The sequence below is a fragment of the Triturus cristatus genome, chromosome 12 (assembly GCF_964204655.1).
Source record: "Triturus cristatus chromosome 12, aTriCri1.1, whole genome shotgun sequence".
NCBI lineage: Eukaryota > Metazoa > Chordata > Amphibia > Caudata > Salamandridae > Triturus > Triturus cristatus.
In genome coordinates, this window is record NC_140595.1 from 142,790,609 (window position 1) to 142,804,824 (window position 14,216).

Sequence of the window (14,216 nt, forward strand, 5' to 3'; positions counted from 1 at the left end):
GTAAGTGGTCTTTCTCCTGAGAACAAGTAACAAAGCAGAAGGACAACATTTACATAGAGAAAATGTGCCCCGAATTATACCCAGAACTTCAAGTTAAATTCACAGATAAGGCACGAATAAGGCACAACTACCCATCAAACAAGCACTGGCATAGCCAATAGGTCTCGCCTTTGGGACTTTATAAGTGTTTAGTTATCCAGCACATTATCCTTGGTGCAACAACATCAAGTGTTGAATGGCTAAACACTTATAAGGTCCCAAAGGCGAGACCTATTGGCTATGCCAATGCTTGTTTTGAGTGAGTGGTTCGTGCAGGTATGCCACTGTGAGGTAGAGATGCTGCAAGAGCCCCTCTTCAAAATGTATCTTGGGTCTGGTGTAATACTTCTAGCCCCTATTCCCGTCTTCTCGCACCCATTGCATCCTTAAATGTCCAATGTACAGCCGGGATTGATGCTCCTATTACCCCTGCCCTCCAGTGACACTTTACCAGTCACGGGTAGTGGTGGTGGTGGATGTGGTGGTGGACGTAATGGTGGACGTGGTGGTGGATGTGGTAGTGGTGGACGTGGTGGTGGTGGACGTGGTGGTGGACGTAGTGGTGGAGATGGAAGTGGTGGTGGGCATGGTGGTGGTGGTTGAGGACGTGGTGGTGGTGGTGGACGTGGTGATGGTGGTGGCGGACGTGGTGATGGTGGTGGTGGTGGACGTGGTGGTGGTGGTTGATGTGGACGTGGTGGTGGATGTGGTGGTGGACGTGGTGGTGGACGTGGTGGTGGACGTGGTGGTGGACGTGGTGGTGGTGGTGGACGTGGTGGTGGTGGTGGACGTGTTGGTGGTGGACGTGGTGGTGGTGGACGTGGTGGAGGTAGTGGACGAGGTGGTGGTAGTGGACGAGGTGGTGGTAGTGGACGTGGTGGTGGACATGGTGGTGGTGGTGGACATGGTGATTGTGGACATGGTGGTGGTGGTGGACGTGGTGGTGGTGGATGTGGTGGTGGTGGACGTGGTGGGGGTGGTGGTGGTGGACGTGGTTGTGGTGGTGGACTTGGTGGTGGACGTGGAGGTGGTGGTGGTGGACGTGGTCGTGGACTTGGTGGTGGACGTGGTGGTGGATGTGGTGGTGGTGGACATGGTGGTGGTGGAGGACATGTTGGTGGTGGACGTAGTGGTGGTGGATGTGGTGGTGGTGGTGGTGGTGGACGTGGTGGAGGTAGACGTGGTAGTGGATGTGGAGGTGGACATTGTGGTGGGTGTGTTGGTGGTTGACATGGTGGTGGACGTGGTGGTGGATGTGGTGGTTGACGTGGTGGTAGACATGGTGGTGGACGTGGTGGTGGTGGTGGACGTGGTGGTGGTGGATGTGGTGGTGGTGGCCATGGTGGTGATGGACATGGTGGTGGTGTTGGCGGTGGACGTGGTGGTGGTGGACGTGGTGGTGATAGACGTGGTGGTAGTGTTGGTGGTGGACGTGGTGGTGGTGGACGTGGTGGTGGTAGTGGAGGTGGTGGATGTGGTGGTGGTGGACGTGGTGGTGGTGGACGTGGACATGGTGGTGGGGGACGTGGTGGTGGATGTGGTGGTGGACGTGGTGGTAGACATGGTGGTGGACGTGGTGGTGGTGGTGGACGTGGTGGTGGTGGATGTGGTGGTGGTGGCCATGGTGGTGATGGACATGGTGGTGGTGTTGGCGGTGGACGTGGTGGTGGTGGACGTGGTGGTGATAGACGTGGTGGTAGTGTTGGTGGTGGACGTGGTGGTGGTGGACGTGGTGGTGGTAGTGGAGGTGGTGGATGTGGTGGTGGTGGACGTGGTGGTGGATGTGGTGGTGGTGGACGTGGTGGTGGACATGGTGGATGTGGTGGACATGGTGGTGGTGGTGGACGTGGTGGATGTGGTGGTGGACGTGGTGGTGGATGTGGTGGTGGACGACTATTGGGTAGGAGGGTGCTGGCAGAATGCGGAAGGAGAGGAGGATCTCGAAGGGGGCACATGGGAGAGCTGAAAGAGGCCGAATATTAGAAACAAAAAACGGCGAGTAGATAGAACATGAAACAGATTTAACGGGGTGGTCCCTTCTTATAGCGCATGTGAATGTTCCTTAGCACCCCGTTTTAAGTAAACAGGGGTACCATGGGGAGATTAATTGATTAATCGCGCATGATGATCGCTCTGTATAGCCCAGTACTGCATTTAAAATTTAAAGCGCATTAAAGTGCAATGCTCCGTCAATTGAAAAAAAAACACGTCGTGCCTGCAGTGAGAGTGGCTCATGTAATGTAACTGGGTGTCTTGTAAAGGTCTCTACTACTCGTGAGTTCAGTTTGCGCTGTATGAATTTGCTAAACAAACAGTCAGCAGACCTTGTAGAGCAAGAGCCTATTATATCCGTTCATGTAGCGCACAGCAATGAGGGCTCTGTACAGCCCAGTACTGCACACTACACAACAAACAAATATCCGTTCATGTAGGGCACGCACAGCAATGAGGGCTCTGAACAGCCCAGTACTGCATTTAAAATTTAAAGCGCATTAAAGCACAATGTGATGTTAATAAATAAAACTTTTATAGCGCAATGCTCCGTTAATTTAAAAAAACCTGTTGTGCCTGCAGTGAGAGTGGCTCACAAAGAAAAGAAACAAGCAGTCTCTGCATGGTAACAGGGACCAGACACGCACAGCGTTTACTTTTGCTAAAACGCGTGCATGTTTTGCATTGGGTTTTTTTGCCTCTCGTGCACGTTTAGCGGTTACCTTACGGGAGCGAGCAGCGGCAGGGCGATAATTGCTAATAGATGGTACCGCTGCTCGCTCCCACAAGGGAAATGCCAAACGTGCACGAGTTGCAATACAAAGCAATGCAAAACGTGCACACGTTTAGGCAATTGTGGTGATCGATTGCCAGAGGTCCCCTCCTAAGCAGCACTTGCACGCTGCGTAGGCGAGACCTAAAAAGCGTGGCATTCGAGCCATGAGATAAATACCATCTGGCACAAGGTTAGCCAACTCACTCCCACACACACACAAAGCTTCTTTGCAAGGCCCATGAGCTATGGTAGTGCTATACTACTCAGCCACTAAAAGTGTAACAGCTCTACTGAGAAGTACAAGTACTCTCCACCAAAGTAAGGCAGTCTGGCGCAAAGTGTTGGTATTTTGTGGATGAACATTTAGCAGGCACGCTGAGAAGTGCTGGTACTGTCCCATTAAACGTATATTGGGCCTGTTGTACTAAAAATAACGTTCTTCTAAAGGTTGAGCAAACTTGCTTTGAAGTACTCCTAAAACCGCATGTCGCACTCCTTGCGCAGGGATGCGGAATTCCTACAGCCCGACGCCCAGGACATATTGTTTGGGGTCAAGGGCAACAAGTATTCATGTATATTTTGTCCTTGGGACAAGTAGGACCAAACCCTGCAGCACAAACCCTTTGGCTGTCAGTTTGCAGTACCACATTATTGATCAGGGAAGGGCACTGTCTGCCGTTAAGGTAATAGTTTTACCCATATGTTAATGCTGTTCAAACTTGTATTTATGGTTGATTAATTGAAAGCCTTTATTATTAGGGTGAGCGCTCCAGGTAAATGTTGCATGCTCCAACTGCACTACTGACAGTGGTTCCAGTATAAAAAAAAGTGTACACATATTTTCAAAGTTTAGCAATATGAGGCTATGTATAATTCTCCCAGAATGCTCTTTGATTTGATGCAAATATTTGCAGAAGCTTGAAAGCAAGATTGATGATTCTTTGCTTTCAAAATAAAATGTTCATAAAAAATGAAAGTAGGAAAAAAAACATTTTGCTAAACTACTGTTAACTGTCAGGTACCAATTCTTTGCAGCATCATTTAGTAACATGTGTTGATGCCTGCTAGTATTTCCCAAAAATAATCATAATGGGATATCAGTGTAACCAGTTTGAATAAGGTTATGGGAAACAAAAATAAACAAGCATTGGCAAAGCCAGTAGGTCTGAAATTGGTGGTCAGCTTTTTAGTTTTGTCAATGTGCGACTTGTTTTGGCACGGTTTTTGTAAAACCTTATTGGTGTGGTAGCTGCCGGGCCCTCACCATTATAACAAACATTGGCAAAAGCAAAAATTGTTTTTTGGTCTCAAAAAGTACACACTACCACAGTAGTTACTGGCACTGAACAAAAGTTCTTTGTGTGCCGATATGCTCCTTGTGAAAGCAGAATGCTGTCACTCACAGTGAAGCCAGCCGATACAGAGAGAGAGATTTTAATAAACAAAAAAGATCACGGTCAAAGCCAGACCAAATTAGGGGCCCAATTATTAAAGAAAGTCTCAAAAGTGCACCCATGCTGTATGTCCTTGCATTAAGTGCAGCTATACGGCTTTCATGAATTCCCAAGAATTTGCAGAAGTAGGACAAGAAATAGTACTCCTAAATATCTGTGAACTGCATTTTAGCGTGAGCAAATCTGCATGTGTAGATTTGCTCATGCGAAAATCTGAGTGTTTGCAAGTTCACTTTCCCCTCCAACCACTTTTTTCCCAACTCTGGAAGAAGGTTTACGCCTGCCATTGTCAGGAGTAAATTTCCAACATTTCTCAGTATGGTTTGTTGAAAACCCCTAAAACATGCAAGTTAGTAGGTTTCCACAGACTCAAAAGGGCATTCTAACCCTGGAACTATTGCTTACCACTACTTTCAGCCCCAGTATGTAGATCTGCGGAAAAGTAGCAACATAAGGGGATTGCAAGTATTCAAAACTACTATGGTATGAGCCCTGGCATAATCAGAGAGGCTATATCAGAGCTCTTATATCATGAGATTGCTGCCATAATTTCTCGCTGCACTACATGGCACCAAAGGAGCAAGTGGATTTTGTTACAGGACAAGTAGATTTATGAAGTAACCTGCCCCATGGACAAGTAGATATTTTATTAAATTCTACACCCCTGCTTGCGCCAGGTCTGTGGTGTTACATGCATGTTGCACTCCTCGCAGCTAGTCTGTGGTGTTACATGCATGTGCATGTCGCACTCCTTGCGCCTGGTCTTTTGCATTGCATGCTACACGTGCAGGGCACGTGCAGCAGATGAGGGGCTGTGGAGCCTGTGCCGGTGGCCGCTCTTTCCGTCTTTTACCTCTTGGGTCAGCGCAGGCGCAGTGCCCCGAGCCTGGAGCAGAAGGAGACAGGGCGGGATTGGATCCTTCAAACAGGGAGAGCGGAGTTCAGTCAGAGAGTCCCGGAAAGGAAGAGACATGGAATAGAGAGATTGCAATACCAATGAGGGACAGAGGAGGGAGAAGAAGGACAGTGAGGGATAGAGGAAGGAGAAGAAGGACAGTGAGGGACAGAGGAGAGAGAAGAAGGGCAGTGTGGGATAGAGAACAAGGACACTGAGAAATATAGGAGGGAGAAGTAGGACAGTGAGGGAAAGAGGAGAGAGAGAAGGACAGTGAGGGACAGAGAACAAGACAGTGAGGGGACAGAGGAGGGAGAAGAATGACAGTGAGGGATAGAGGAGAGAGGAGAAGGGCAGTGAGGGACAGAGAATAAGGACAGTGAGGGACAGAGGAGAGAGAAGAAGGACAGTGAGGGACAGAGGAGAGAGAGAAGAAGGACAGTGTGGGACAGAGGACAAGGACAGTGAGGGACAGAGGAGGGAAAACAAGGACAGTGAGGGACTGAGGAGAGAGAAGTAGGTCAGTGAGGGACAGAGGAGAACAAGGACAGTGAGGGACAGAGGAGAAGAAGGGCAGTGAGGGACAGAGAGGGGAGAACAAGGACAGTGAGGGGCAGAGGAGAAAAAGGACAGTGAGGGACAGAGGAGGGAGAAGAAGGACAGTGGGGGACAGATGAGGGAAAGAGAGACAGTGAGGGACAGAGGAGAGAGAAGGACTGTGAGGAACAAAGGAGAAGAAGGGCAGTGAGGGACAGAGGAGGGAGAAGGATAGTGAAGGGTAGAGGAGGCAGAAGAAGGACAGTGAGGGACATAGGAGGGTGAAGGACAGTGTGGGACAGAGGAGAAGGACAGTGAGGGACAGAGGAGGGAAAGACGGCAGTGAGGAGCAGAGTGAGGTAGTAGAAGGACAGTGAGGGACAGAGAAGGGAGAACAAGGACAGTGAGGGACAGTGGAGGGAGAAGGACAGTGAGGGACAGAGGAGGGAGAAGAAGGACAGTGAGGGGCAGAGTAGGGAAGAAGGATAGTGAGGGGCAGAGGAGGGAAGAAGAAGAACAGTGAGGAACAGAGGAGGGAAGAAGAAGGACAGTGAGGAACAGAGGGGTGGAAAGTGAGGAACAGAATTGGACAGTGGGAAACAGAGTGAGGTAGAAGATGGACAATGAGGGGTAGAGAGTGGTGACCGGCTGTCCTTGGAGGGGCTGCCGGGGGCCCTCTGGGGGAGCGGAGGTCCTGAACCCCACAGGTCACTCACGCTCTCCCCCCCCCCTGAAAAAAAGAGGGCAGAGCTCCCAGAAGAAGAGGTGGTGCCTGGAAGAGCCTTGAGTCAGGTAGGGAGTCTTGAGATAAGAGGCCCGTGTGGTAAAAATAAGGGCCCGTGTGATGAAGGTGGGGTGACCCCAGCCCCACATGTCGTAGGGTGTCTTCCTGCCCCTCTGGTGTAAGGCCTGCTGGTGACGTGTGGTAAAAGCTGGCAGGGGCCCTGTGTGGTAAAGTCCCGAGTGTAGAAACAGTAAACCCTGTGTGTCACGGGTGCCCTGGCCGCGGCCCTCACTCCCGCTGGGTAACAAGGTCTCGAGCCCTGACCTGCCCCCAGAGCCCACAGAGACCCTCCTGAAGGAAGCGCCATGGATGGAGCAGTTAGAGCTCAGCACTTCTACCTGCACCCTGTGTTTGTGCGCGTCCATATCCCTGGCCCTTAGACCTTATTATAACCTGCGGCCCTGCAGGCTGAGGAAGGAAGTGTTTTATTGACCACTCTCTGCACTCTGGGATACATGCTTTTCGCTAAGGTTGGAGTTTCCGGTGGTAAAAGCCCCCTGGGGCACGTCTGTGTGGTAAAGTCACTGGCTTAAGATCCTGCATTACCAGTGGATGTGAAACGACCCTGTGGTAAAAGGTGCAAATATCATGTGGTAAATGTGGTAAAATGTGGCGGGTGCTGCATCCCCTGCTGTAAAAAAATCCATATATGATGTGGTAAATGTGGTAAAATATCTTGGTGCTGCACCCCCTGCTGTAAAGGAAGTAAATATCATATGGTAAATGTGGTAAAATGTGACGGTGCTGCACCCCCTGTTGTAAAGGATGCAAATATAATGTGGTAAAATGTGGCGGTGCTTCACCCCCTGCTGTAAAGAATGCAAATATTATGTGGTAAATGTGGTAAAATGTGGCGGGTGCTGCACGCCCTGCTGTAAAGGATGCAAATATCATGAGGTAAATGTGGTAAACCATGGCAGGTGCCCCCCTCCCCGTGCGGTAAAAGACCGTGTTTGCTGCAGCCCCCCCTTTGAAGATGGCCGCCCATGGTCCACGCCCGTGGCTGCTGCCCTCCTTTGTAAACTTGTTGATTCTCTGCGGAGATCTTTCTGCAAGGGACGCTCAGCGTTCACTCTCATGGCTTGCTATTGTCTGGGAAAGTGATATGCGGCAAACGGAGGCAAACAATTGTGGGAAAGTTTTATGGCAAACGAAGAGAACCATTTGTCACACTCAGTGGGAGCTTCAGGGGCCAGACTGCTTTCTTTCAAAAACACACACCTCTGTTATATTAAAAAAACTGCCCATAAAACACGGATACAGAGAAGACTTACGAGAGATCTCTGACAACGCAGCCCCCATGGATGCCCTGAGACTATCAAGTGCAAGCAGCCTTGGTCCCCTCTGCCACGCCATTGGACGAAAAGGCTTGGCACTGTTTAATTAATTCACTCAATAAGCAGCGCTGGCCACTGGGGAGAGCTCTCTCGGGGAGTGCCCTCAGCCCTGGCTGGGAGCCAGAGGCGAAGCTGAGGAAAACTTCACACGGTGCGTTCTCCAAAAGACAAGTCCAGCTTGGGCGAGTTAACTGTTAATGAATCTGCTGAATGCCGATGCCTCGAATGCATCTCCTGACCAACTTGAACACTGTGCATTGCAGATGAGACATGTTTGGTTACTTGTGTACTTTGTAAAAATAGACTAACCGTGCAAACTGCAAAGAGTATGTTGAACAGACGTTCTTAGGGAATGTGTTCGCGCTGTAGAAAAAACAAGCATCAAAATCCACCGTAAATGGTGTGGGAGGTATGATTCCATGCACTGTAAAGCTCCTCCGGGAGGCCCTCAGTGCTCCCGGTACCAGTCTTCTAGACCCGGACAGCACAACCTGGCTGCTGCCGACCAGAGACACGATTCTGCCATCCCACTGCTGAGCCAAGCTTGAGCAGGGAAGGCAGAACAATAGGTATCCTGTCACAGGGAGGTGTGACCACCTCTCAGACAGGGTTTAGTGTATTGAGGCCGAGTGGGAGCGCTTGCCAGTGCTATTCAGTCTGCTTGAGGGGCACATTTGGTGCCCTCCTTGCATAGTCCAGTTCAAACCAGCTCAGGGAGCCGCTGGCCGCTGCTCTGGCCCGAAATTGGACAAAGGACATGGGAATATCCTCCCCACTGTCCGACCCCTCCCCTGGGAGGGAACCCTGAATCGCCCAAACTCATTCCTTAAGGTACTTAAGGGCTCACCTGTAGGTGGGTTCCCTCGATTCGTCCTGGGACAAGATTCATTTCAAGACACCACTTCGTCTTCGACTGTTTGGGCACTCTGGACTTCGCTGAACTTCGCTCTGGGCATCAAGACTGCAACTGGGAAGACTCCTGCTGCTCCTGCTCTCGTCACCCTGCTCGTATGCTGCAACGTCCATGCCTGTGCTCCATACAGGAACCTTCCAAGGCCTGTGGGCATCCAAGACACCTGAAGGAATCTCCCTTGAATTGAAGGAGTCACTTCCCTGCATCTTCAAGGCACCACAACTAAGCTGACCGATTTGCTGATCCTGGGCTCCCACGGACTTCGAAAGGGCTCAGCAACACAGGTGGTGGTTCTTCACATCCCTCGAGGCCTGCCCTGTCCTCTTACCAAGTTTGAGGCCAGTATCCCTTGTCGGGAACTGAACCCCTGTGCACCGCGTGGACTTGCTGTTGCAAAGGCTTGTTGGCTTCCTTTCTCCAAGATCTTCAGTCTACAAGTAGACCCAATCTCGAGCATCTCCTGTGACCAAGATTGTTGTCCTTACCGCATCACTTGCACCGTGGGCCTGCATCTTTGGTGAGCTGCTTAAAGTCCTCTTGCGACTCCAGTCCCTCTTATCTGTGGGTCGTCTCGAGTGTCTCCTTTGATTTCTGCAGGCTCCCCTGATTGCTCAGGGCCTGCCCTGACTCCCCTGCTTGTGGTGAGTCACCTGGACCTTGCTGGTCCCGACACTACACCTTTCTCACTTTCCACGTTGTTTGCAGTTGCCAAGGCTTTATGGTGCTCTCAACGCACGCCGACCCCTTAACTCTCGACATCCGACGTGGGACAGCTCATGAGCAGCCTGAGTGGGATAGACTGTCCCCTCTGCTTGCAGGTACTTCTCAACTTGAATACATCTTTGGGTTCTACCGGATACTTTCACCTTCTCCCGCAGCGAGCGGCATCTTCCTTAAGTCCTCCATTGAGTTCGACGGCGGTTTCTGACGCCACTTCACACCCATGCACCGGGCTTCCCTGGTGTAGGTATCCTAGTTCCTAGGGTATCCACGGGTGAGGTGGCTCTCCAACCTTCTGTCTTCCACAGGGTTTCTTCAGGGGTCCACTGGGAGGGGTCCTTCTTCTTTAAAATTGCAACCGCAACTTACCCATTAACTTGTATTGAGCCCGCAGTCAAGTTCCCACTCAGCACACGGCCTCCGTGGGGTTCCTAGTTACTTACTTCGGGGGGTTCCCCGGCATTTCTATGTCTTCTGGGTATAGTCTTGGCTCGAGTCGTGGTTCTCATACCACTATTTTAGTATATGGTTTGGTCTCCCTGTGGCGACCACTGTGTATTCATGCTACTTACCTGTTTCTATTGAAAAGCATTGTGTGCATTGTGTATATCTCCGACTAGGAGATATCTGTATGTGTTAGTGAGTGTCTTATAATAAATACATATTTTTATAAATACACTGTGTGGTTCTTTTTCACTTAATCGTTACCTATAAGATTATGTTCTGGGGAAACAACCTGCTTTGCACTCCTTCTGGACTAAGCCTGTAGACTGATCTCCACGGCTACCACTTAGAGAGCTTTCTGAGGTTGCCCAAGACCACTAAAATCACCATAAGGGTGTCTGGATTAGTACAGGGTGCCCACTTACATAAGTGTGCACAATATACTAAGCCAGATTCTCACAGTGGGTGGACGCCATCTATCCGCGTGTACCCTCGACTTGTGCCCTGCATGTAAGCCTGCCATCTGGGCAGCCTAGGTCTACAAAGTATGCCCTTGGGGGTGCCAGCCGAACATGCACTTTTCACAAGACCTGGAAACTGCAGCTTCTCTGTCCAGGGTTTTTTTTTTAAAGCTTTATTTAGATTTGCAAAATCAAATGGTACACAAATGATAGCTGTGCGTTCACCAATGACAAAGTACGGAGGTACATCACAACACTTCCAGCTCCCTGACAAGATGTGTAACTTATGGATGGCATCCGACATCAGAACCCCCTTGATCAATTCCCATCAATACTTGTCTAAATTGAAACAGATGAAACTGACATCAACAATCCACACCCAGGGCCCATAGCCACCCCATCCCTCCACGTATACCCCGCTACCCATGTGGAGTCCATGCCATCTACCCCCCCACAACAAACGCCCCATGGAACAAACCATCCCATTCATTCCCTGACGTCCCCATTCTCCAAACGCCCATGTCGACTCGCCTACCCCACTCCCGTTGGAACTATACCGGAATGTGTGGGTGACGAGGGGGAACCGGGGAGGCCCGCAATTTCTCTGTCCAGGGTTCATTCGATTCGCTAGGTGATGGCTACCACCAAGTGGTGTTTCCCCTTCAAAAGCGTCCCTATCAGCAGCCTCCAAGTCAGCCTTAAAGTAAACAGGTGTCCAGTTAACAAATGTTGAGTTGTATATTAACACAGGATCAATTTTATCTGCTAGTGTAAAGTTTCCAGTGAATGATCAGCCAGTGCTGCATTTGAGCAACGGAGCTTTAAGTAGCTCCTAAGCCAATCAAGCCATGATGCGTTTGTGTTAATCATAAAGGTTTACATTAATACCTGTTCAACCATATGTGCTACAGTAAAGTTTTTAGAAGGGTTTAAGCCTATTAGAATTTTAGCTGCAGTGTTTTTACTAGTAATGATTGTTTTAAATGTACCATTATTATGTTCCAGCTTTTAACATCAACCTCACAGCTGGTCAAACATGTTTGCTATTGTAAAGTTTTTATGAATGCTTAGTGTCATCTACATTTTAGCTGCGGCGTTTGAATAGTAATGCTTTCTACAGTTGAGCAGTATCATATTTTTCAGTTTTTAATCACCAACCCCAATGCCAGGCTTAGATGATCTGTAAGGGGCAAGTGACGGGTAAATTGGCCACTGTAAAAAAAAATCTTAATGTAAAGCATTATGGGTATTCTAGCAGTGGTGGGATAATATTCTAATGATTTTGTGACAATTGAACAATTGCTCAATAAAATCTAGATACACATGCAATCTAAGAATGGCAGATGAATCTGAATACAAGACTAATAACACCAATAACCATTTACCTAGCACCTACAATGATTCTATATTAATACACAAAGTCATTTTGTGTACCCTTCGCACAGTCAACAATAAAAAAAAGAAAAAAAGAACAGGACGCTTGTAGACATAAACCTGTAGTATGCAGGGCACTCCTTAATGCCGGTTCATAATGCATTTGTCTGACAAGGCTATATTACAAAAAAAAAAATGTGTGTGTGCTGCAGGTAACTCACTATATCATTTGAGGACGACTCAACCCAGAGACTAACGCAGACGGATCTCTCATGCAAATGCAATTTCTAGCATTGAAAAGAAGATACTATAACCAGGCGAGGCGTAGGTAGGTAGAAGAAATATGCAGAAGGCTGAAAGAAAAGTTGGGCATACTCACTCACCATCAGTGCGCGTGCTTGGCAGCTGCAGGGTGCCTTCGGCAATTCCGCAAGAGGGAAGGCAGTGGCTCTGTGAAAGCGAAGGGTGACCCGGCATAGCCCGGAGAGCAGTCTAGCAGAATTCCGCAACATGACAGAAAATCCAGCTTTTCCAAAGCGCAGAAGAGCAGTTATGAGGAGGCTCTCTTCAAACAAGGAGTGACTGGCTGCTCACTGCCTACCCGAATGTCATTTGCTTAGAGAAGGGATGGGAGGTGGGGTGAATGAAAGTAATGGAATGCTAATAAACTATAGGAGCAGAAAATTAAACTAATGCATCTGCATATACATCACGTCGTGTCAAAGAAAATAAGAGTTTCGATATGAAGGATTTGGCTTACAGGTGTCGTGAGCGCTGCCATGAGCAGTTAGTCCCTTTCAATGACAGCCGTACAGAACCTTGATACTGTTTCCTGAAGCTACACCGGCGAAAGGCGACTCGCAGCACGTGACGGGCTGCCGACTGGCAGAACAGAGTTGACATGTTGCAGGGGACGTACGTTGGGTTATAGGGTGGCGCTAGTGCATCGATAAAGAATAACACATTATATAAAGAACAACCGCTTTGTATAGATACATCAATGACTAACGACAACAGAGCTACGGCACAGCTTAATTTAGTCAGTAGAGGGTAAATAGAAAACAGAAACACTGCCTGCTAAATATTTGCAAACTTTCGATAATGCAATGTAAGACTGTGCACTTGGCAGTCTAAGATGGCCGCCCGATTTTCATTGGCTGCCCAATGAAATCCCTGGATTTCTGAAATGCCAATAATTGGCAGAAGTATAGTGTGGAGCTATTTGAGAATGGCTGAAGCTATTTGCTGACGGAGTTGGGCGAGCGGGAGAGTTGTAGCAAGGGTCTGGATTTGTTCCAAGAGCCTGTGCAAGTACTTTGTAGAGAAGCTGTGTCGTTACGGCCAGATCTAACGACTTTGAACTGGGGAACAAGTCTTGGCGTCGGCTCAACAACATCCTGTAATTCTGGGCAAATCACATAATCTTGGCAACAGGATGTGGTCTGACGGCTAGATTGCCGATTTTGGAGTTGGAAAACCAAGGTTCGAGCCTCGGAGTCCCGTCCACATCTTGTAATTCTGGGCAAATCACTTAATCTCCCCGTGCCTACCAAAACAAGCATTGGCATAGCCAATAGGTCTTGCCTTTGGGACTTTATGCGTTTAACCAGAACTTTTGGCTATGTTGTAGAGCATTGTGGCGGCTGAGTACCATGTTGAAAAGTTATAATAAAAAGTGTTAAGCATTTTTGTTACCTTTATACAAACCAAGACGACATTATATACAACTGAACAACCTGAAGATTTTTATATGAAAAATGTCTTCTAGTTTTTTAGGTCTTGCTAGTCCGCGCATGCGCTGCTCTTGCGAGAAATTTAGTAGGTGGTTGAAAAGTGCTACCCAGGCCGGCTGTAAAGTTGCTGTTTCTGCTTGTAATTAAACACCATCAGGAGTAAGGAATTTACGTGAAATATACTTTATTTCTAATTAGCGGGAGAGCGCCGGGAAAGACACGACCTCGCGGTCTCCACTCCGCCTCGCGCATGCGCATTCGCCCGTCTTCACGCGTCCTCGCGCGCTACGTCACCACGTAGCGCGTGAGGACTAGAGCGCAACACTACATATCTCCCTTCTATTATTTAAACAAAGATTTGTGGTCCATAAAGTCCCTCGGGTCGCTTAGCTACCCTCTAGTTCAAAGTCTCGGAAGTGGCTGGGTCTTACTACCACTCTGCCCGCTCTAGTGCGCCTTACCGGAGTGGAGGAATCTTCTTGGGTACCTTCCTCTGCGGGGCTTCCCGCTTGGCCTCTCGGTGTGTTCAGTTCCTCTCTCCTCGGGGTTCTACTCTCCTCTCCACTCTGTTCCTCGATCTCAGGTGTTACTTGCTCTCCATGCTCCTCGGTGCTTTCTTCTACTCTCCTGTCTTTCTCTACAGCTGCGTTACTTCCTTCATTTTCTCTTGGGCTTATGTCTTGTAGTGTCCTTTCACTCTCCTCCGGGGGCCATCGTAGGATCTTGTTACATTTGGACATACGGTCTTGGGACCACAC

The 14,216-nt window shown here is 49.0% G+C and overlaps 1 protein-coding gene across 4 annotated transcripts in view; it reads right to left on the minus strand.

The window, feature by feature from the left end:
- The window catches only part of LOC146772922 (acyl-coenzyme A thioesterase THEM4-like), a 120,540-nt gene extending 107,903 nt beyond the window's left edge, over positions 1–12,637 (minus strand). Inside the window, exon 1 of one of the 4 annotated variants that reach the window (XM_085637577.1) lies at positions 12,109–12,637. In XM_085637577.1, the coding sequence (XP_085493703.1) occupies positions 12,109–12,237 (129 nt within the window). In that variant the 5' untranslated portion in view covers positions 12,238–12,637. The remainder of the gene's footprint in view (positions 1–12,108) is intronic. The other 3 variants (XM_085637580.1, XM_085637578.1, XM_085637579.1) reach the window with 3 other exon arrangements.
- Positions 12,638–14,216: the final 1,579 nt, after the last annotated feature.